Here is a 24,370-nt window from a genome sequence, read left to right as displayed (position 1 = left end):
CTTGCTTCTTTTATTTTCTAAACTGCTTAGAATGCAATAGACTTTGCTCTGGCTAACAGACAGAACAAATAAAGCAAGAAAACGAAATGTAGATTGCCATTTGCTCATACTTCCTTTATGAACAATCTCTCTCCCCCTTAACACACGCACACACTTTCCAGTGGACTCTTTTTGGAGAGTGGCCTGCCTTGGTGAGGTGCACATCGCTGAATTTGCTTGAAGTTGAACTGCAAGGCAGGAACCAGCTGCAAGTGGCCAGGTTCTCTGGACTGTAGAATGAACGACTGCCGAAGCTCTCTTCGCCAACTCTTAGGCAGGAAACCTAAAGAGAAGAGGGTGGATAGATAAGAGGACTCTACCATCTCGGTGAGTTTTAGGGGCTCTTTAAGTCAAATCCCCCATTTGATGCATCTCCAATAGATGGCCATCCAGCATGTGCTTCAAGACATCCGATAACCAAGAGATCCTCCATCCCTTTGGGGTCATTTTGTCCCATTGTTGAACTTTTCTTGCAGTCAAGATGCTGCTTCTGTTGCAAGTGACCCACCCCACTCATTCTCCCTGCGGGCAACTTAAGTAAATCTAGTCCTGCCCTCCGGGGCAGCAGCAGAGACCAACCTTCACCAATATAGAAACCATTCAGATATTGCAACTTTGCAATCAGCTTCGCTCAGTATTCTTCTTCAGGCAATTCCTCAAACCTTTCCTGGTCAGACCTTTCCCTCCATTGCCCTGTCCTGAACCTGTTGTAATTGATCTGTACTCTCAAAAGTATGGGCCCCCAAACAGGACACCGTGCTCCAGAAGAGGTGTAGTGGTTAAGAGTGGGGAACCGGGTTCTTGTCCCCGCTCCTCCACCTGTAGCTGCTGGGTGATCTTGGGCTAGTCACACTTCTCTGAAGTCTCTCTGCCCCACTCACCTCACAGAGTGTTTGTTGTGGGGGAGGAAGGGAAAGGAGAAGGTTAGCCGCTTTGAGACTCCTTCGGGTAGTGATAAAGCGGGATAGCAAAGCCAAACTCTTCTTCTATTGCAGTAAAATTACTACCTATTCTGACTTGGAAACCATGGCTCTAGGAACTCAAAAACGGCATTAGCCTTCCTCACCGCCACATGCTCTGCTTGCAAACAACTGCAATCCCGAGCTCTTGCCTGACATTTTATCATCTCCATCCCTTCCAAGTTCTGTGCAGCTGGATTTGGCCGGTTGTATGGGGCATCCCCAGGTTTTCCTAGGTTTGAGGCTTTTCCCATTTCCTTTCTCCCTTTTGGGTCTCCCCACCCCAAAACGTGGGAGGCTGTGAAAGAACTGAACTAAAGGATTGGCTCAGAGCTCAAAAAAAGTTTGAGAAGAAGGATGCGAGAAGCTCAAGTCACTCCAGCCTAGTCTTGTTTACACAGGGTTGGGCAACCTTTTCAGAGCTGAAGGCCTCATTCACTTGCAGGAAAGTGGTCAGGGGCCACCAATCAATGGCGGTGAGTCAAAGAAGAAAAGTGAGTGGAACACCCCTTTTCTCTCCCTTATTCAACCATCACCATTTTCTTCCATTTTCTTTTGCGGAACATAGGGGAGGCATCTAAGGAGATGGAGGGCCAGTAGCAGCTGCAGTGCCAACCTGTGGTCTACTCTGACAGCAGAACAGAAAGGGGAAGAGCCCTGGCTCAGTGGTAAAGCAGCTGCTTTTGATGCTAAAGGTCCCAGGTTCAGTTCCCAGTGGCATCTCCAGGTGGAGAAACTCTTAACTGCTGCTAGCCAGGATAATCTATGGAGCTAGTCAGCCCACTTAGTATAGATGGCAGCTTCCTATATAGCTCTCCCGACATCTGAGCTGAAGGTCTTTCCTCGGTGCTGTATACCTGAAGGAGCATCTCCACCCCCATCATTCAGCTTGGACACTGAGATCCAGTTCCGAGGGCCTTCTGGCGATTCCCTCACTGCGAGAAGTGAGGTTACAGGGAAGCAGGCAGAGGGCCTTCTCGGTAGTGGTGCCCGCCCTGTGGAACGCCCTCCCTTCAGATGTCAAGGAAATAAGCAACTATCCTACTCTTAAAAGACACCTGAAGGCAGCCCTGTTTAGGGAAGTTTTAATGTTTAATGCTGTGTTGTGTTTTTAATATTCAATTGGGAGCTGCCCAGAGTGGCTGGGGAAACCCAGCCAGATGGGTGGGGTATAAATAATAAATTATTATTATTATTATTATTATTATTATTATTATTATTATCCTAATCCTAATCTTGCTGCCAGCAGTCCAGTTCACTCATGCAAGAGGTATGAGGTGACAGAAAGTACTGGACCACTTCAGACTATAGGGGATGGATAGCAATTTTTTTTTAATGCTCACACTAACAAAAAAAACCCTCCCTGCAACTAAAAAAATCACAGCAGGCAAAGGACAGGGCTTGAAGCTCTGTCCTTGGTGTGCTAGATTTCTAACTGCAAGGAGTCCCCTTGCCACACTCTATATTAGGCAGGTTTTGCATCTGGGACCTTAGGGGTATAACTACATGCTCTTAACACTGAACCATTGAACAAAGTGAGCTGAGGGAGAAGCCATCGAAAGTTCTCAAGCAGACAGTGACTGTGTGCAGACTTCCTCTCCATATGTTTTGGACCACAACTCCCACTAGCCTGAGACCACATGTGCTGGCTGGGGCTGATGAAAGCCATAGTTTAAAACATCTGGAGGGGAGCAGCTTGTGGAAGCTTGCTTTACACTCGTCTGCCAGAGGCAGGGAGAAAAAAGCAGACACACACATATAAATTACCTGCAGTTTGGATGTGAATTGATGTAATCTGATTCATCGTCGTCAGAGTCTTCTGGTTTGAGAAAAACATTCCAGGGTTGGTCCAAGACATTTTTGATGTAAAAATCTCCACACGTCTCCCTCCCAATCATGCACTAATTAGCTAGGGGCATGATCTACCACAACTTCATTCTGCTGAAGTAAAGTGGTCTTGGGCAGTTTATTGTGTTCATCCTAGGAAAACTTCCCAGATATTTGAGTCCTATAGATGCAATAGCTGACTTCAACCATCAAGCTAAATCGTAGTTCAGTCCAGTGGTACCTCAAGTTACAGACGTTTCAGGTTACAGACTCTGCTAACCCAGAAATAATACCTCAGGTTAAGAACTTTGCTTCAGGATGAGAACAGAAATCGTGTGGCGGCAGCAGGAGGCCCCATTAGCTAAAGTGGTACCTCAGGTTAAGAACAGTTTCAGGTTAAGAACAGACCTCCAGAACGAATTAAGTACCATTAAGTACCGAGGTACCACTATACAATGCAAACAGGCCATACAGCAATGAGAAGAAATTCAGAAACTTTTAGTTAACCCCAACTTGTCATGTTGCCCAGACCCGAAATGAGGGCTAACACTAACAAAAGTGGTTTAAATAAGCCATCTTTGGCATGTTTGAAACAGATAATAAATGCTAACCATGGTTGGGTCTACACAACATGAAACCATGGTTAGCCCGAAGTGGAAGCTTCTGAACTTGCACTTGTGTGGAAGGAAGAGGGAAGAGGCATCGCCAAGGACTCAGGGCACAGACACAAATTTGCCTAAAATTTGCATGTACTAATTTAAATGCACAGATGCAAATTTAGTTCATCTTTCAGAAGGGGAAAAACAAAACTCTGGCTTTTGCTATCAGGGCTTACTTTTATGGGCTGGTAGATCAATACAATCCGTTCCATAGCTAGAAAGCAGGAAAACGCTTTATGTGCAGAGCAGATAGCTCAAGAAAGTTAGCCAAGTCACACATGACATGCATCATGTCATCAAAGAATTGAGATTGTAGATGATTTCTAAGAGAATTTGCAGCCCATAGTTCACCTGCGATCTGCGAGTGCTTCCATATCTGGATCGTCGTGCTGTTTTCATAGACATCCACATCTGCCAAGACTACAGAAAGGAAAAAGAATCCAGTCAGGGGAGGGAGCTGAAATTATTTGATTATTATTACTACATAAAATGTCTCGAAGCAACTTAGAATCATAGAATCATAGAGTTGGAAGAGACCACAAGGGCCATCGAGTCCAACCCCCTGCCAAGCAGGAAACTTACAATTGTAAAAAGAAACAAGCAAAGAAACAAACAAACAACTGCAAGGACTTAAAATGTCAAACAAGATGAAGATTGCCAGCTGAGCAAATCTCATCCAGGTCCTATAGGTAACCGGTTAGGCAACCAGGATTCTGGGGGAAAGAAGCAATGGCTGCTCTGAAACAATTGCATTGAAACAATTGCATTGTTTGTTCGCAGGCTTACTTCCAAACTTCTTTTCTCTTGACCCCATCATAGACTCCTCTGTATTTAATGGCTCTGAGTGCCATTCCTTATGTAGCCAAAATGGCACCACTCACATTCTGGAGGGATGTCTCAGCAGACTCGACCCCATGGAAACCCAAAGAGCAGCCCAACGAGGGCTGGGCATGCTCAGTGGCCCACATTCCCCACAACAACTATCCAGTGCTAGCTGGTTATTATAGGGGTACGTGTGTAAAACTGGGAGAGGAAGGAGAATGGAGTGTGTGCTGGTGGGCAAGGTCATGTGGTTCGCTTGTGAGGGAACCGCCAAAAGGCCCTCAGCATCCAGGCAGAACAATGGGGATGGAGACGCTCCTTCAGGTATACTGGGCCGAGGCCGTTTAGGGCTTTAAAGGTCAGCACCAACACTTTGAATTGTGCTCGGAAACGTACTGGGAGCCAGTGTAGGTCTTTCAAAACCAGTGTTATGTGGTCTCAGCGGCCACTTCCAGTCACCAGTCTAGCTGCCGAATTCTGGATTAGTTGTAGTTTCCGGGTCACCTTCAAAGGTAGCCCCACGTAGAGTGCATTGCAGTAGTCCAAGCGAGAGATAACTAGAGCATGCACCACTCTGGCAAGACAGTTCGCGGGCAGGTAGGGTCTCAGCCTGCGTACCAGCTGGAGCTGGTAAACAGCTGCCCTGGACACAGAATTAACCTGCGCCTCCGTGGACAGCTGTGAGTCCAAAATGACTCCCAGGCTGCGCACCTGGTCCTTCGGAGGCACAGTTACCCCATTTAGGACAACAAATTATAATCCTTATTAACAAGGCTGGGCTGATGAAATTATGCCTGGTGTTTAGAAAGTGGAGAGAGAAACACCCTAGTAAATAGAATTTACCAAGCCCACTGCTTCTTGATGGGCCAGCCACGTTTTGATAAGAGTAGGTATCTTCATCTGAAAGAGGAAATATTTGAGAATCAACATAGCATAAAAAAGAAGCCTAGTATCGATTAGGTGCTTGGCTGAATGCATATAGGAGGAGGGATGTGGTCGTGTGTCCCCGACCCAGCCCCTGGGTGCGCTGAGCACGGTATCTTCAGGACCCTCCACACATCCAAACTGCACCCCCTTCATCTGTGTATTCTTGTCTCGTCCACTTACCACTGGATTGCCTTATGAAACTCCCACAGTTGTAATAAATATCTGCAGCGATTGGTTTGCTAGAAGAGGGAAGAAGAGGGAGGGGGGCAGGAAATCCTTATGGAGTCAGAGAGAAGGATTTCCACCCAAAGCTCAATATTTTGGCTACCGAAAAGGCACTGTGACTTGCCCAGGAAGCATTTGCTACGCAGCTCCAACATTTATTTATCACTGGCACCTCCATATGAAATGCCACAAAAAGACTAAAAACACAGTATTGCAATAAAGCCGTCAGGCAGACCTGCAAGAGCCGGTTGGGGAATAATCTTAGGTCTGAAAGGCCTGTCAGAATAATACAGTTTTTAGAAAAGCGAGCAAGGGTGGCTCCTGGTGAACTTCTATTGGCCAGGAGTTCCACAGGGCACTGTCCTGACATACTAAAGGCTTGGTCCCTGGTACAGGCCAGTTGAAACTCGGGGGCATGTGAGACCAGTAAAGATGGCCTACACTCCTGCATTATTGTGCCTGTTTTCTGAGGTGAAGTGCTAAGAAGAACGTAAGAAGAGGCCAGCATCCTGTTCTCACAGTGGCCAACCAGTTGCCCAAGAGCCCTCTCCTCTTCTGCAGTTTCCAGCTGCTGGTATTCAGAAGCAATAGTGCCTCCAACTGTGGAGGCAGAACAGAACAATCCTGGCTAGCAGCCATTTGTAACCTTCATCTCCATGAATTTGTCTATTCCTCTTGTAAAGCCATCCAAGATGGCGGTGTTGTGAGAGGCAGGAGGCATTGGAAGAGGCCATAGCTGAAATGCTTTCCACCCCAGTGACAACGCCAAGCGTTTTGAGACTCTGGGCCAAAGAAATACAGTTTTTTGATGGACCACTCTTTCCATCTAACCCTAGAAGCCTTCCAAAGGAAGCCGCTTCCAGAAGACCTCATGGGGGGCACAAAAAGATTGTGGGAACAGTTTGATAAATATTCATGTAGGGCAGTTTAGGGGCTAGTTTTGGGTGTGAAGCTACTGGATATTTTTTACCAGAGCTTTATGCTCCCTTCTATATTGATGTACATTAAAGGAACTGCTAATTTGGGTCAATTTGTTTTTTTAAACGTTATGCTGCAGCGACATTATACTTTTCATTGTGTACCCTTATGGTACTACTGAATTTAGACTGTGAACCATAGAATCATAGACGTGGAAGAGTTGGAAGGGGTACCTGGGGATCATCCAGTCCAACCCCATGCAATGCAGGTATATGCAGCTGTCCCATAGGGGAGCAACCTTGGCATTATCAGTGCCATGCTCTAACCTATAATTTGAATTCAGCCTGATCTTTTATTTCCCTTCTCTTCCCTCCCCCTCCCCTTTTATGAAGATCACCTGCTCTGAGACCCCACAGCTAATTCTCCCCTGGCCTCCTCGCTGGCCCAAGTAGGACCAATTCAGCCAGCTAGCCCTGGGGATTATCTAATTGATTTTTGATTTTTATTGGTATTCGTGTTTTTATACTGTATTTTATGCTGCTTTTACAATTAAGTGTTTTGAATTTGTTGTTAGCCGCCCTGAGCCGAGTTTTTGAACCGGGAAGGGCAGGATATAAATAAAAAAAATATTATTATAATATTATTATCATCATCATTATCATCATCATCATCGCCAACTGAGCTATGTCAAGCACAGAGGCATTTGTGGAATTTATTATAAGAGGGTATTGGCTATGGCCAAGATTTCATGTGGCCCATGTAGGGGGAAAAACAGAGTCCGCTGTACCTAAGAGATCAGGAGAGTTTCAAAATAAGCAAAATACACACACCCTCCTGCCCCCAAAGACTACTGCAATCCTGGACTTACACATATGCAGGATCTTGCTCCATCTGCAGCACTGAAAGTACAATTGAGTGACCGTTAGTTCAAAGGCCATGCACATCATCAAGATAAAATTCAGAAGACTGTGCTGAGGTTTCCCCTCCAAATCCCAGTGGTGCTGGGACCAAAGTATATGGCAGAGGATGGAGAGATGAGTTCATCCAACAAGCCCTTGCACACAGGGTGAGGACATAAGATGGCTTTGTTCTTGGCAAGGGAGAGGGGACAGGGCAGGGCGGTGAGAGAGTTGGGGCCATGCTTCTCTTGCGCAGAAGGATTCTGCTTTGGGACAATCCTGGCTCATTCTCCTCCCATGCTCAGTGGCGGTGGAGGCAGGGAAGCGGGACTCGGATGAAATCAGAAGCTGGGATAGCTTCTGTAATTCTGTGCATGTTCAGGAGAAATAGGGACATTTGACGGGTATGGTACTGTTGACTCATGAAACAGCAAGGCTCCATTTATGGGGAAAGGGATACCCTTCATGGGTATTCCATCTTCTGATTGTACACACCCCAGTTTTGGACAAATCCTGGCCTCTTTAGTCTCTTGGAAACAGTGGCCAAAGGGGGCTGGATCCCCTCTAGGCCTCTGAAATTCACCCAGCACCAGTCAGTGCTCAAATCACATCATCCGTTTCCTTTACCTTCGATATGCTGAAGTAGCGCATTTACCTTTTGCAATATTTTGATACCTGGGCTCAGGGCAGGCTTCTGAAAAGAAAAACCATGACTGGGTGTGATGAAGTTCTGCCTGTTTCTGCCTGTGTTTGGCACGTGTTCATTCATAATTCCATCTCGCCCCATTTCAACATTTATTTTTAAATCTACATGATATGAATACTATTTAAACACACATTGTTCTGGCACAATGTATTGACAAATGTATTTTATGCGAATGCGTGCATTTGTCAACATTTTGTTTATCCTTTGAGATCCACTTGGGTACTTCAATACTAAAAGAAAAGAAAGAAAGGCAAAATATGGAAAGTGCAAAAGTTCTATTCAATTCTGAACATTAATCCCCAAAGTCAGTGAGATCTGTGGGTCTTTCTTCCTCCCATACCTTTTTTTAAAAAAAAAATCTGGATCAACAGGCTGTTGAGTGATTTCGAGTTTGAGTGGAGCTTGTCAAGCACTAAAACTGCTTGGACATTTGCAAAGCAATAAACAGGGGCAGGGATGGTTTCAAATTAGATGGGCATTATTGGTGTGTTGACATTCCTGCATTGAAGAGGGTTGGATTAGATGACTCTCAGGGTCCCTTCCAACTCTACAAATCTATAATGAGAAATCAAAAAATAGTTTTGTTCCCCATCACTTCCCCAACAAGCTAAATTCGAAAGACTACAACGCCGCCACCCTCCTGAGGGTATCGTGGAGAATGAGTTGGGGAGGGAAGTGTTCCCTCTCTGACCCCAGAAATATCTGCCAGCCATGGGTCGCTCTCTTCAGAGGCTGCTCTGTGAGGTCTCCCCAGTACAGGCCTGGGAAACCTGTGGCCCTACAGATGTTAGGATCATAGAATCGGAAAGGACCTAGTGGAAAATCTAGTCCAGCACCCTGTAATAATCATAATCATAATAATTATTATTATTTGTATCCCGCCCTCCCGGGCAAAGCCGGGCTCGGAGCGGCTAACAACAGGTAAAAATAGCAGAGTGTACATAAAACTGCACAGTCAATTAATTAAAATACATTCTATAATCAATTCAGAATCAAATTAATGGCAACCATGGGGTTCTATGAAGATTACAGAAGGAGAGAGGGGGTCACACTGTGCCTTGGCCGTAGCAAGAATATGTAGCTGTCTCTTCTGGGGATCAAACCTGCAACCTTGGGGTTATCGGCACCATGTTCTAACCAATTCCATCTCCCATCAGGCATCTTGCCCAATATTCAGGGATGGTAGGAATTGCGGTCTAGCAACATCAGCCCTATTTAGGAAAGTTTTTCATGTTTGATTCTATTTTTGATATTCTGTTGGGAGCCGCCTAGTGTGGCTGGGGAAATAATAATTATTATTATTTGGAGAGCCACAAGCTCATTGCCCCTGCAGCTTTGCTTCAGGCAACATTCAAGGTCTATGATGAATATTCCTGAACATAATCCTCAATTTTGATGTATATTCTGTATTGATTTGCAATGAAAACCACTGCTTGCTTCCAGAGGTAGCATTCCCCAATGCTACTACCCTCAGTATCTTAGCTGAGTTGCGTACATGCTTGCATTCAAGTGATGTGGATGCTGGTTTCAGCCACTCCTCCTGGGGCTTCTCTATACAGTGGTACCTCAGGTTAAGTACTTAATTTGTTCTGGAAGTCCATTCTTAACCTGAAAGTGTTCTTAACCTGAAGCACCACTTTGGCTAATGGGGCCTCCTGCTGCCGCTGCACCGCCAGAGCACGATTTCTGTTCTCATCCTGAAGCAAAGTTATTAACCTGAAAAGCACTATTTCTGGGTTAGCAGAGTCTGTAACCTGAAGCGTCTGTAACCCGAGGTACCACTGTATCGTTTAACCAGTTTTTCCCCCTCGCCCTTTGCGAACCACAGTTCCCAGGATTCTTTGGGAGAAGCCATGCCTGCCCAAAGTGGTGTGATACTGCTTTAAATGTCTGGTGCAGAGGTCACAAAAACAGGCTTTTCATGTGGCCTGTTTCACAGAAACACGCCAGCATCATGGACACGACGCTATCGGACTTACACACTTTAAAATCCCCATCAGTTCCAGCGAGAGAATATTGAAGCCTATGCCTGAGTTTAGTCTGGCTCATGGGGCCTTTTCAGGTCCTGTTAAATGAATAAGAATACTTACGAAGGTGACTTGGAAGGGGCGGATGTTTGCTTCTTGTGCTAAAATATAGAGGGACATATTTAGAAACAGAGGAAGAATACGAGAAAGCAAGGAATGCTAGATCGTGGCGTGCCCAAGCCGACCCAATTGCTTAGACTGAGTGCTTGGCCAGGCAGATGGTAACTGGACACAGGACCTTTTCAGCAGTGGTACCTGGTTTCTAAATTAAGGTTACTAGATTTTTTTCAAAGAATCCGGGGACACTTTTTTTTTAAAAAAAAAAAGAGGGGAAAAAAGTTATTTAAAAGTTTTTGTTTTTTAAAAAATAAGTAATATCTTCTCTTCTGTGGGCGGTTGGCCGGGTGGCTGGGCGCTCTTGCTTCCAGCTCGATTTGGGTTGCGGGGGGTTCAGCGGTTCTCCCAGTTGACGTGCCAGGCAGCCCCGGTTCCCCCTTGGCAGTGGCAGTAGCAGTCTCAGCAGCCCGGAGCCAGCCTGGTAATGCAGTTGGCTCTGGCTGGCTTCAGGAGCTGCTCACTGCCGTGGCGCCCCCGCCATTTTGCCTCACTGGAAGTCCCCATATGATGTGTCTTGTGCCGCTGAACTAATCATACAACATTCATTCCCTACTAATACATCTACAACACTTAAAATATAAATCCAGGGACATTAAATGAAATCCGGGGACATTCTGGGGACGGATTTTGTCCGGGGACAGATTTGTAAATCTGGGGACTTTCCCCGGGAAACGGGGGTGTCTGGTAACCATATTCTAAATGGGGGGGGAGGGGGGAGGAGAGAACCATATTCAATACCCTAAGCGCCCACTGGGGTAAAAATGAAATAAATGCATCAGGCTGATGGAGGACGGTCTCCTTCAGAGGCTGTCAAAGCAGCCTGACGTACCTTCGTCCTGGCATGTCACATGGGATTTTTGGACAGTCATGTCTTGACACTGAAATCAGAGAGGAGAGACAGAGACAACAAGTAGTCACGCCTTTGGAGGGGAAAGATTCAAATGCTACTAACTACATCAATGCAGAAATGCTGTTTCTGCTAGGGCTAAAAGAAGGAGGTGATGCTTGGGACTGGTTGGATGCAGAGGGATGGTGAAAGGAACCAGCTGGGGAACCCCAAGGGAAAGAAGGCTCAGAGCCCAGGGAATGGTGGTGGGACAGGAGAGAAGAGGGAGAAGACTTGGAAGAGGAGGTGTCAGAAGCTGAAGAGGTAACAGGGCTTAGTGAGCGGGGAGAGTCTGTGGCAGAGAGCAGTGCAGAATCGGAGGCAGAATCAGAGATGGACCAAGAGGCAGAGATGAGTCAGGCTGGTGAAGAATCACAGGCAGGGCCGGATTTAGGTTTGATGAGGCCCTAAGCTACTGAAGGTAACAGAGCCCTTTATATGTCCAGCTGACCACTGTCAACAACAAATTGCCGCTGTTTTTTGTGTTGAATATATGCTATGTGGTAATTTATGGACCTAATAGGTATCTAAAGCCATTTGCACATAACAAAATATGTATTTTATCAAAGTAATTGTTGAACTTATCTTATATTTTGGAAATGTACATCCAGGTTTTTTTTTCCTTTAATTTTTTTGGGGGCCCCCAAGGGAGTGGGGCCCTAAGCTATAGCTTGCTTAGCTTATACGTAAATTCGGCACTAATCACAGGTGTCTCCCCCTCCTGCTGTGACCAGCTTCATTCCGCCCTTGCATCCTAGAACCAGAAGAGGCATGAAAAGGGCGGAGGAGGGCTTGGCTGTACGCAGGCACAGTCTCCAAATGCTTGGAACAAACCCTTGAGAGATGAGGAGCTTGTCGCAGCAGGAGCGGGAGAAACTGATGACTCTTCACCAGCCCAACTCATCTCCGCTTCTCGGCCTCCCTCCTTCTACTCTCCTGCTTCGGCTTCTGCCGCTGATTCTGGACTTCTCTCCATCACAGACGGAGAAGTACCCAATGGTAAACTCTCTAATCCTGGGCTAAGCTGGCTAACTGCATCATCATTCAAAACAGAACATGGTTCCCAAAGACCACATATCAGGTGCAATGCACAATCACCTATATGGATCCACTTTGGCCATAGCAAACAGTGGGAGTTAACTCAAAAGAACACACTTACACCTCTCTCACCACCAAAGAAATAGCAGAGAACCTACACAAGCGACGCTGACACAAAACCCCACATATATTAAGTAAAATAGAAACATTGCCACCTGACTCCACCCCCACTCACCTTTCCCCCCTCCAACTTTCCCCCCTTTTCTTCCTAATGTCTCAACAAATGAAACTGATCTGTAAAAAATGTTACTTGAAAAGAAAGAGAGAGAGACATTGCACATAGGTTTGAAAACCAAGAAAATATTGAATAATAAAAAAAACAAAAACGGGGGGGAAAGAACACACTTACTCGAATGGGAGCGGACCGCCTCAAACCTCTGCTGCTCTCCATAACTGAAAAGATACGGGGAGAATCTTTGGTGTTTAGTTTTCAACATTTTGCTGCCAAGGACTGCATTCCCTACATTATGTGCAAAGATGTGGGAGAAATTCAACTTAAAGTTGACAGAATATGCACAACTTGCAGACTTAACATATAGAATAAGAGAACAAGAAGAACATACGTTTAAAGAAGGCTGGAAAACGTTTATTGAATATATGGAAAATAATCGAGTACAGCTGAAAACGCTGGCAGCTTTAAGTTAAATTTGACAGCGTAAATGATTTTTGATGGATGCAATAATGGAAAACCGATTCATATAGTTTTTGTAAAATATGCAGGGATATAAGATATGCAAAATGAACCATGGAAAGAGAAGAAGGGTAGTCATTGATATCTTAAGTATGTAAAATGTTTATCTGAAATTGTAAAACAGAAAATTTAATAAAAATCATATTTTAAAAAATGTGGGAGAAATTCAGTTCAGTTCATGTTTAAAGGCAAATCTATCAAATTCACACTTTCAGAAAAATATGATTATTCCTGCATTGCAAATCACCCTTGGGATGCCTTCCAACTCAACAATTTGATGCTTCCATGAGAATTGAAACACAGCCATCCTTTGAAATTCCTACTTATCCAAATTTTGCAAATGCAGTTCTCTCACAAATGTCTACACATGATATTAGGGGGAAATGTGCTTAGCAATTAGCATATTATTGGAAATAACATAAAAAATGTGCCACATTGGGAGAAACTGCTTGCAAAGGCGTATTCGTTAGGAAAAATTCATAACAAAATTCTGAAGACTTTTCATGAAGGTGTTTTAAAGAAAAGATCGCAAATTGCTGCAGAAATTTGGAGAAATGGTTAAGGTTGGAAAAAAGGAGAAACCGAGAGAGCCAGCAGTGGCCAGGGACAAGCCAAAAGTGGGCAGCTCACCCCTTCTCTCTCTGCCACCCAACTCTCTCCACCCCAACCAATATGAAATTAGGCAGCAGGCCAGCTACGGCTTTTAAGACACCAGTTTGCCCATCCCTGGCCATTGGTCACATGAGCTGGAGTCCAATAGTAAGGCCACAGGCTTCCCCATCCCTGAATGAGAGAAAGCAGAGCCGACCTCAGTTACGGAGTAGACTGCTGCAATGCGCCCTCTGTGGGGCTGCCCCTGGAGACTGTTTGAAAATGCCAACTAGTGCAGGATATGGAACACTAATGTTGGAACTCAAAGCACACATTGCACCAATTCTGTGCTGTTTACATTGCCTACCACTTCGCTTCCACACAGAATTTATGGCACTGCTTTGGGACTCCTTCAGATTGGTGTTTTGCTGCAAAATAATAATAATAATACCCCACACAAAAGGGCCGCGGGTGGTGCTGTGAGTTAAACCACAGAGCCTAGGACTTGCCAATCAGAAGGTGGGTGGTTCGAATCCCCGCGACGGGGATGCTTAGTCCCTTCTCCTGCCAACCTAGCAGTTCGAAAACACATCAAAGTGCAAGTAGATAAATAGGTACCACTCCAGCGGGAAGGTAAACGGCGTTTCCATGCGCTGCTCTGGTTTGCCAGAAGTGGCTTAGTCATGCTGGCGACATGACCTGGAAGCTGTACGCCGGCTCCCTCAGCCAATAAAGCGAGATGAGCGCCACAACCTGAGAGTCGGCCACGACTGGACCTAATGGTCAAGGGTCCCTTTACCTTTACCTTTATACCCCACCCATCTGGCTGGGTTTCCCCAGCCACTCTGGGTGGCTTCCAACAAAATATTAAAATACAATAATTAATCAAATATTAAAAGCTTCCCTAAACAGGGCTGCCTTCAGATGTCTTCTGAAAGTCAGATAGTTGTTTATTTCTTTGACATCTGATGTCCTTGATGCAATAATAGCACATTAGTTGTGGGTCGTACTGGAACTTCCAGACATCATCCTGCTTCCTTAGCTGTTCTGGGATAATAATAATAATAATAATAATAATAATAATAATAATAATAATAATTTATTATTTATACCCCGCCCATCTGGCTGGGCCTCCCCAGCCACTCTGGGCGGCTTCCATAGAAACCAAAAATACAGTAAAATATCACACGTTAAAAACTTCCCTGAACAGGGCTGCCTTAAGATGTCTTCTGAATGTCAGGTAGTTGTTTATCGCTTTGACATCTGCTGGAAGGGCGTTCCACAGGGCGGGCGCCACTACCGAGAAGGCCCTCTGCCTGGTTCCCTGTAGCTTTGCTTCTCGCAATGAGGGAACCGCCAGAAGGCCCTCGGCGCTGGACCTCAGCGTCCGGGCAGAATGATGGGGGTGGAGACGCTCCTTCAGGTATACTGGACCGAGGCCGTTTAGGGCTTTAAAGGTCATCATCAACACTTTGAATTGTGCTCAGAAACGTACTGGGAGCCAATGTAGGTCTTTCAAGACTGGTGTTATATGGTCTTGGCGGCCGCCCCCAGTCACCAGTCTAGCTGCCGCATTCTGGATTAGTTGTAGTTTCCGAGTCACCTTCAAAGGTAGCCCCACATAGAGTGCATTGCAGTAGTCCAAGCAGAAGATAACTAGAGCATGCACCACTCTGGCAAGACAGTCTGTGGGCAGATAGGGTCTCAGCCTGCGTACCAGATGGAGCCAATAAACAGCTGCCCCGGACACAGAATTAACCTGTGCCTCCATGGACAGCTGTGAGTCCAAAATGACCCCCAGGCTGCGCACCTGGTCCTTCAGGGGCATAGTTGCCCCATTCAGGACCAGGGAATCCTCCACACCTGCCCGCCTCCTGTCCCCCAAAATGCTGTAATGTCATGCTTCTGTAATGTCACTGAATTATTGCCAACTGGAGGAGCCCTCTTGCATCATAGCACAACAACAACAAGAATCCGAAACATTTCCGATATTTAATTTATATGCCACTGGTTTGTAATAAAACCTCTTTAAGCAGTCTGTGTTTGGTTAATCTGCTGCTTCCCCGAGGGCACTGTTACTGTTCCTCAGCTTGGGGATGGTTTTAGTAAGCTGTTTGATTTTATTAAACTTTTTTACATGCCGACTTGGGAGATCTAAGGCAGGGTAGAAAGCTCTGGCCCAAAACCTGTGCTGCCTTGCAGCTACGCTCATTTGTGAGAAAGGCTTTCTTGAGGAACAATCTGGACCTGCTGCCTTGTGGGATATCTTTGGGAAAATAAAAGGTTAAAGAGTGAATTTGGAGTGGATGGCATCTTCCACGCCCCCTTCTGGCAACTCCTGCAGCCAAGCTGGTGCCGAACGTATTGCTCTGCTTTCCTTTGGACCACATCAGTGAGTCTGAGAGGGGCGTCTTGTCGTCTGGGCAACCCAGGACCTCTGTTCGCACTGCCCTGGCTTACGCCCCAGAGAGAAATAAGAGAATCAGACATGCAATGGTGATCAGCTACTTACTGATTCCTCTGACTGTCCAGGCCTGTCTGCTCCTGTCTCCCTCCTACAAGGAGGAGAGAGAGAAACAAACATTTGTGAGCTAAAATTATACAAAAGCTGGGAGTGGGGGAAACTAACATAGCATGGTCCAGAGCAAAAAGTTGTCATTTGTCAAGAGAAGATGAAAAGGGGGAAATCAGGGTCATTCTAAGGTTGTGTGCGGTAGGTGCATTTGCAGAGTGTGGTTGGTGGGGCAGTATCGTCGTGCCCATTTTACAGATAGGCAAAACTGAGGCTGAGCAACAGTGGTTTCGTCAACACATATGCTTAAGGTGTCTAATCCTGCACACTATCAGCTTTCCAACTGCCCCATTTCCCAATAATTGTGTCCAACTACACACACAAAAAAACCTTTAACGTTCTCTTTGTGGCCATAGATGAGGCCCGTTTTTCACAATGTGTTGGGGACTTATATAAAGAGGGGAAAGCCTCTAAACATGGATCCAGATCCGTGTTTCAAAGGAAAGCCTTACCTGTCCGTTGGCATTTCATGCACATGCTGACCAAGGCTCCTAAGAACATCAAGGAGAAGGCGCCCCAGATCAGCTCCACTTGGCTCATAGCTCGATCTTGCCGCAACTACAACCTTGAAAATGCAAGAGGAAGGTGGGTGGACAGCTCAAACCACAATACATGTATCTCCCCCACTCCAGCTGCACAGAAGCAGGCAAAGACTACCATACCCTCCAACATTTCTCCAATGAAAATAGAGACTTTCCATTCCATAATTATGTTTTTTTTTTCTATTTATACCCCCACACATCTTACTGGGTTGCCCCAGCCACTCTGGCCGGCTTTCAACATATAAAAAAACGTAATAAAACATTAAACTTTTTTTTTTTAACCCTTCTCTATTCAGGATTGCCTTCAGACGAATCGGGGTCAGATAACTCCAAACCCTCCAACATTTCTCCAATGAAAATAGGGACATTCTAAGGTAAAGCGGGACATTCCGGAATCAAAAGAGAACTTGGAACGGCTTCTCTAAATCAGGGATGTCCTGGGAAAATAGGGACACTTGGAGGGTCTGGACTATGCCTGTGTGTAACCTTCTGCTCCTCTCACTTCAGTCCTCTGCTGGTTCTGAGAGACAGTGGAGCAGGAGGAGGAGGTATGGAAGCCCTTGACTCTCCACCAGCCTGACCTCTCTCTCCCTTCTCCTGCCTCTGACTCTTGGGTTCCCCCAAGGAATCCTGGGAGCTGTAGTCTGTTAAAGACACTGGGAATTTTAACACTGTGAAGGGGTAAATGCCAGTTCCCAGGATTCCCTGGGGGAAGTCATAAGCTATAAACGTGCATTAAATTATGCTTTCAGTGTAGGGTGTGGAACCACCCTTTGCAATGCACATTACTACCTGAAGAGGGAGGTCCCCCCCATGGCCTTCACGCCCAGAGTCAAACGCTATCCAAACGCATCACATTCCCACCCAATTCGAACTCGGCTTGGATATTTGAAGGGAACAAAGCAACTCACGAGGCCTTGGCTCACCAAGCAAGGAGGAAAAGCTGGAGACTGTTGCTCAGACAACGTCTCGTGCTGCCATTGGAAAGTCTAGAATCATAGGCCTGGGGTGACCGGAAACATTGAGAGCCAGCCCTCATGGGATGCTGATCACTGGATCCCTCTAGCTCATAGAATCATGGAATTGCAAGAGATCTGGGTTGTCTAGTCCAACCTTCTGCAATGTCAACACACAGTCTCCCATCCAATTTGAAACCATACCGGACCCTGCTTCACTTTGCAAGTGTGCTAGCAGTTTTATCGCTGCACCACTAGGAGCTAGTGTCATCTAAGCTGACTGACAACAGCTTTCCTGGATTTCAGATGGAAGATGTTCTCAGGCCTGACTGGAGATACTGGGGTCTGCTCTGCTGCTGAGTCCACAGCCAGTCCTTCCCTCAGCCCCAATCCTCCCTAACCCCACCAGTACAAGAAAAGACTAATAGGTTTCAACAGTTGAATAAAATAAAAAAAGGAGAAGCAGTTGCTGCCTCCTGGAGATGTAACCACTGGCGTGGTTTGCAGACTAACTCCAACATCTCTTCCTCTCTCTCTCTCCTCTGCTGCTCACCTGGAATTGTCTCCCAATTTACCTGAGCAACGCTGCATCCCTGACATCCATCCATCCCCTTCTTCAGAATCCACCTTTCCTGAGTGACTTTTGCTACAGCTCCTTCACGCCTAAATCCAGCTAGAGTACATGCACCTTAAATAAAGCCAGAAGCTGGTGGGAATTGTAGCGCAAAACGTCCAAGGGCGCCAGGTTGGTGGAGGTCAGCCAATAGTGTCCCGGGAGAGGGAATGGCCAGGTTATTGGACACAAGCCAGAAGAGGAGCCCTCGTGCTAGGAGGGAAGGGTGTGTGCCATTATATGGCACCTTTTTGTTGCAATTTCCACCTTGTAACGAATAAAGGCTCAGCATGGTGGCACATTTTTCGATTTTAACTGCCTAACAGATAGCCTCACATCTAAGTTCAGTTTTCACAAGGAAAGAAGGAGAGAAATCAAGGATATTGTAGGCTGGCGGTAGAGAGAGAGACATTAATGGGATAGAAGGAGAGCAAGGGCGAGAACCTAAGACAGATAGATAGATGATAGCTAGATAGATAGGTAGGTAGGTAGGTAGATAGATAGATAGATAGATAGATAGATAGACAATTTATTACGGTTGGAGACCAGCTTATAACACACTTGCGGGTACAGTCACAGAAGGAAAACAAACAATTAAAACAATGTACAACAATAAATTTAAAATTTATAAATGCAATAAACGTATAGACACTTAAAACTTTAAGATAAACTACGGCAGGGAGTTGACCCAGAGTCACCCATGGAACCGAGTTTGGGGATTTTCTTAACGAACTAGTTTGAGTCAGGAGATGGTCTGCGCCTACAGATCTGTACACAGAACCTGGCGACCATGCTAGAAGCTATTCATGCAGAGGAATTAAATAAGGTCTTAGCGGGTGACTGCCTGGACAGACAAATTAATACCCCTAAATTAGTCTTTCGCCCAAAAGATTCCCCCATTTCTCCGAGAACCCAGAAGTGAAGTGTCTGGAGTTGAGGAAGGAGGCGCAAAAGTGAGAAGGCACCTGAAGGCAGCCCTACCTTCTGGCTCCAGTTGTTCTCAGGAGCTGCAGCTGATCCTTTCCCCTCCGGCCATCTCCCCTCGCTCGCTCGTTTCTGCAGAAAGAGCTGACCTCAATGTGGTCACTCGCTCACAGAGACGGTGAGCAGACCTCTCGCTTCCTGTTCCCCTACGTGAGTCACCAAACCCAGCATCCGGCAGCCAGGCTCGGACGCGGCCCTCTCATCAAACCACAAGACCAAAAGCAGAGTCGTGGGCTGGAACGCCTGTGCGTCGCATTCAGGTCAACCGCTCAGCCAAACCTGGGAAAAGGCTGTCTTAAATCCTACAGGTTGACTTGGAGGAATATCGGAAGCTGCCTTCACAAGAGAGGCAGACCACCGGGGTCAGCTAGCTCAGTGCTGCCCACAATAATTGGTAGTGGCTCTACGGGGTTTTGGGCAAGTCAACCTGGATAGATCAGTTCATTAGTGCATGGTTCGGGGTTTTGTCCATCAATATGCAGATGATACCCAGGTCTACCTCTCTTTCAAATCGGAACCAGTGAAGGCGGTGAAGGTCCTGTGTGAGTGCCTGGAGGCGGTTGGAGGATGGATGGCGGCTAATGGATTGAGGTTGAATCCTGACAAGACAGAAGTACAGTTTCGGGGGGACAGGAGGCGGGTGGGTGTGGAAGACTCACTGGTCCTGAATGGGGTAACTGTGCCCCTGAAGGACCAGGTGCGCAGCCTAGGAGTCATTTTGGACTCACAGCTGTCCATGGAGGCGCAGGTTAATTCTGTGTCCAGGGCAGCTGTCTACCAGCTCCACCTGGTACACAGGCTGAGACCCTACCTGCCTGCAGCCTGTCTCGCTGGAGTGATGCATGCTCTAGTTATCTCCCGCTTGGACTACTGCACTGCGCTCTACATGGTGCTACCTTTGAAGGTGACCCGGAAACTACAACTAATCCAGAATGCGGCAGATAGTGACTGGGGGCGGCCGCTGAGACCACATAACACCGGTCTTGAAAGACCTACATTGGCTCCCAGTATTTCCGAGCACAATTCAAAGCGTTGGTGCTGACCTTTAAAGCCCTAAATGGCCTCGGCCCAGTAGACCTGAAGGAGCGTCTCCATCCCCATCGTTCTGCCTGGACGCTGAGGTCCAGCACCGAGGGCCTTCTGGCGGTTCCCTCATTGTGGGAAGCAAAGCGACAGGGAACCAGGCAGAGGGCCTTCTTGGTAGTGGCACCCGCCCTGTGGAACGCCCTCCCACCAGATGTCAAAGAGATAAACAACTACCTGACATTCAGAAGACATCTGAAGGCAGCCCTGTTCAGGGAAGTTTTTAATGTGTGACATTTTTGTGTATTTTTTGTCTTTGTTGGAAGCCACCAGAGTGGCTGGATAAACCCAGCCAGATGGGTGGGGCACAAATAATAAATTATTATGATTATGGTGCTGATAATGCCAAGGTTGCAGGTTCAGTCCTCGTATGGGACAGCTGCATAATTCCTGCATTGCAGGGGGTTGGGCTGATCCTCAAGGTCCCTTCCAACTCTACAATTCCATGATCTTCCCTAGCCCTTTCTGGAAATTGAACCTGGGACCTTTCCATGCAGAGCGTGCGCTGAGCCACAAGCCCCTCCCCTAAAAATAAAGCAACTTTCCACTCCTCATGGTTTTGAATGACTGAGACTCATAGAACTGTAGAGTTGAAAGTGAACCTGAGGGTCAAACCTCCTGCAGTGCAGAAATCACAGCTAAAAAACTCCCTGGCAGGTGGCCACACAACCTCTGCTTAAAAACCTCCAAGGAAGGAGACCCCACCATCTTCCGAGGCAGATCATGCCACTGTTGAAGAGCTCTTACCATCAGAATCTTCCTGATGCTCAGGCGGATTCTGCTTTCTTGTCATTTGAATTCGTTGGTTCAGGAGAAAAACAAGCTTGCTCCATCTTCCACAGAACAGCCTTTCAGATACTTGAAGATGGCGACTGTATCTCCTCTCAGCCTCCTCTTTCCGAGGCTAAACAAACACACCCAACACTCTGCAACTAGGCTTGGTTTCCAGACCCTTGATCAACCCATTAAAAAAAAAATTACAGTGGTACCTTGGTTTACGAACTTCATCCGTTCTGGAAGTCCGTTCTTAAACCAAAGCATTCTTAAACCAAGGCATGCTTTCCCATAGCAACGGGGGACTCAGTTTACAAATGGGACACACTCAACAGGAAGCGGAACATGTTCTTATTCCAAAGAAAAGTTCACAAACCAAAACACCTCCTTCTGGGTTTGCGGTGTTCTTAATCCAAGTTGTTCATAAACTAAGCTGTTCTTAAACCAAGGTACCACTATACAGTGGTACCTCAGGTTAAGTACTTAATTCTTTCTGGAGGTCCGTTCTTAAACTGAAACTGTTCTTAACCTGAGGTACCACTTTAGCTAATGGGGCCTTCTGCTGCCACCGCACAATTTCTGTTCTTATCCTGAAGCAAAGTTCTTAACCTGAGGTATTATTTCTGGGTTAGCGGAGTCTGTAACCTGAAGCATCTGTAACCTGAAGCATCTGTAACCCAAGGTACCACTGTGTTTCATTTCACCAACAAATCTCTTTCCAAGAAGCTGATTTGACAATAAAAATGTTCAAAAATGAAAACGTACACAAAAACTAATTTCAAATGCAAGACAGGTGACAGGGATAAAGATCTCCACAGAAAAGGATGCTTGATAGGCACCAAAAGGGCAATAGAGAAGACAACCATCTGATATGTAAAGGGAAGAAGTTTCAAAGGGAGGGTGCCACCACAGTAGAGGCCCAGCAATTCGCAATGTGCCACTTTTGCCATACAACACAGTAGCTGTAACTCAGTGGTCGAGAGAGCACATGGCTTTGAATGCAGAAAATTCCAGGTTTGATCCTCAGCCTCTCTAGCTAAGGCTGATCAGAGAACCAGGAGAGCTGCTGTCAGTCAGATCAGACAATATGGAGATGGATCTGACCTGATAAAAGGGAGATACAGGACAGGCCTAAGATTCCAGGGAGAAAGTCTCAGATGTTTTCTGAGAATGCGTTTTTTAAACACATCTCACCGTTGGGCCCTACAACTTTTTTACATTGCGCGTTGCTAGGCCCACCTTGAAACAGGAAGCTGCTGTGCGATGGTGCCAAACCACGACATCCCTCTGAACAGAAGGAAACATTTAATGTGAAACCAAGGTTCCCCCCAGAGCTGATAGAGACCCTAAAAGATCATCCCACTCAGGTGTTAAATTGCACTTGGCAAAAGTTGGCTTCAGGGCCATTTGTGATAAAAGCCATTCAATAACAGGTGGTTGTATGTTTTTCATAAATGGAGTAAACACTAAGGGTGGAAAACCAAATAAGAACACCCTGTGGTAAAATGATGGGGTCCGGGACCTAGAGCATTCCAGGGAGGCATTGCTATTGTTATTGGGGGTTTAGGTTTTTATTATGTATTTTGTGTTGGTTTTTTTTAACATCTTTATTTAAAGTTCCAAAAGTACTTAATTATATGTGCACTAAGCATGGTGAGACGTAAATAAAAGAGAGAGAAAGAAAATCAGAACCCGTGTGGAAGGGGAAATAAAAGGGGGAGGGGGAAAACCCCAAAACTGTGTATTTTACAAGGTTGTTATTGTACTTCACCAGATCTTAATCTATTACAGTATTTGTAAGGATTCCAAACATCATTGAATTTGTCCATGGCAAATCTGCGTTTACATGTTGCGAGTTTGTACAAGTCTTCAATCCAATCGTAGAAGGGAGCCACATTTTTATTTTTCCAATTCATCAGTATCAGTCTTTTTGCTGTGGGTAAGGGCACAGAAAGTCCACTCGCATTGTCCTTTTGTAAGGTTCCATGTGCTGGGTATACAATTCAAGAGGATATTTTGCTCTGTAAATGTTACGGTTGTTCCATAGAGTTTGTTGATAGTTTCAGTTACCTTCTGCCAAAAACCTTTCCATATAGGACAATGAAAAAGCATGTTTTAGAGAAGCATTATCCCTATTGCACCTCCAACAGTTAGATACCTTAGATAGCCCTTTTTTAAACAAACACAATGGGGTCCAGTATATTCAAAATATTTTGTTTTTATCTTGTATTTTTATGCTGTGATCCACCCTGAGATTTACGGATGAAGGGTGATATACAAATTTAATAAATAATAGCATTACCCTCAATCCCAACAGCATGAACAGCACTCCATGCAAAATTCTCAGTTCCTATTCATTTTTGTGGTGGAGGCAAAAACAACAAAAATGAATGGTGAGGTGGATAAAGTTTAAACCTCTCCATCCAGCCCAGCGCTCCGAAGGGGATGCAAAATTACACACACACACACCCCAGATCTGAGCAATTATTTGATGAGTGGGCTCAGCAGATCTGCATGGGACATCCGTTGCAAAAGCTAAGCTGAGTTTTGAGTGAACATCTTGTCCAGGCCAAAACCCAGACCCATCCAGAGGGTGTGCAGCTTACGCCACCTAAGGGCCAAATCAGAGATGACATGCAATGCACGCCTGCAGTTTTGAAAAGGAATGTGTTGGAATGCTAACAGCATCCCGTTTTGGGGGAGCGCTGGGAAGAGAGGCAAAGAGAAGAGCTGGATTCTGAAGGGAACAGCTACTCTTTCCTCCTCATGTGTTCTGGAGGGGAAACCCTCCTTTGAAGCTGGTATTTGAAATGGGAGGAAACCCCTCAGAGGCACCAACGCATTCTGAAAAATGTGCATGTTACTACTGAAAGCAACATTCGCTTCTGGCTCCTCTGTATCGACAGGAGCGAGTGGAGCAGCCAACCCTCCTCGCTCTTTCAGCAGAAGGGACAGAGCCCCCGGGAAGCAGCTGGCAATCTTTTGGCAAAGAATCCAGCATCCACAAATAATTAGGGACTTTCCCTTCCTGCCATCTCTGTGCTGCAAATAGCAGCAATATACCTAGTGTTGCAGCAGAATCCCAAGAATTTTACTTTGGAACAGGCTTCACTATTTAAATCAATAAACACTTTTCCACTTAAGCTGCCTTTAATGGTATTGGTGCTTCTTTTCCTGCTGTTCAGGGGTGAGTGGCAAAGCTTTTGTAGCCAAAACCAGATCATCCATGCACCATGCATCAGTAGGCCTGGGGGAGCCCCATTGTTTTGTAAATTATTTTTTTTAGAATGAACCTGAACCCAGTGAAATTATTTTTTTTAGAATGAACCTGAACCCAGTGAAATTATTTTTTTTAGAATGAACCTGAACCCAGTGAAATTATTTTTTTTAGAATGAACCTGAACCCAGCATGCTCAGTGACCATGGAATGCTGACCAACTCTTTGCTAGCAGTGA

The 24,370-nt window shown here is 45.9% G+C and overlaps 1 protein-coding gene across 3 annotated transcripts; it reads right to left on the bottom strand.

The window, feature by feature from the left end:
* On the bottom strand, positions 1 to 24,216 carry LAT2 (linker for activation of T cells family member 2). Of its 3 annotated transcripts, none has more exons than XM_083479674.1 (13): positions 22,110 to 24,216; positions 16,416 to 16,528; positions 15,904 to 15,946; positions 12,459 to 12,502; positions 10,955 to 11,003; positions 10,072 to 10,109; positions 7,931 to 7,969; positions 7,245 to 7,275; positions 5,414 to 5,472; positions 5,150 to 5,206; positions 3,836 to 3,904; positions 2,766 to 2,817; positions 1 to 322 (listed from the first exon to the last, which is right to left on the bottom strand). In XM_083479674.1, exons 2-13 carry the CDS (start codon positions 16,501 to 16,503, stop codon positions 310 to 312), a joined length of 582 nt encoding a protein of 193 aa, XP_083335800.1. In that variant the 5' UTR covers positions 16,504 to 16,528; positions 22,110 to 24,216; the 3' UTR covers positions 1 to 309. The 3 variants fall into 3 exon arrangements, with proteins under 3 accessions (XP_083335800.1, XP_083335799.1, XP_083335801.1); XM_083479673.1 differs by lacking the exon at positions 22,110 to 24,216 and adding an exon at positions 19,056 to 19,192; XM_083479675.1 differs by lacking the exon at positions 22,110 to 24,216 and adding an exon at positions 19,056 to 19,192 and having other exon boundaries at positions 2,766 to 2,814.
* Positions 24,217 to 24,370: the final 154 nt, after the last annotated feature.

The sequence above is a fragment of the Podarcis liolepis genome, assembly GCF_965112155.1.
Source record: "Podarcis liolepis genome assembly, chromosome: 16".
In the NCBI taxonomy this organism is placed as follows: domain Eukaryota; kingdom Metazoa; phylum Chordata; class Lepidosauria; order Squamata; family Lacertidae; genus Podarcis; species Podarcis liolepis.
Note: the sequence above shows the minus strand (reverse complement) of the source record. Positions and strands in the feature narration are given on the sequence as shown.

Excerpts from the sequence above, each read along its gene's own strand:
- LAT2 (XM_083479674.1), bottom strand. The coding sequence starts at position 16,503 with ATGAGCCAAGTGGAGCTGATCTGGGGCGCCTTCTCCTTGATGTTCTTA. Across the intron at positions 15,947-16,415 it reads CATGAAATGCCAACGGACAG|GAGGGAGACAGGAGCAGACA; the intron begins GTAAGGCTTTCC and ends TCCTCCTTGTAG. Across the intron at positions 12,503-15,903 it reads CTGGACAGTCAGAGGAATCA|TTATGGAGAGCAGCAGAGGT; the intron begins GTAAGTAGCTGA and ends GTATCTTTTCAG.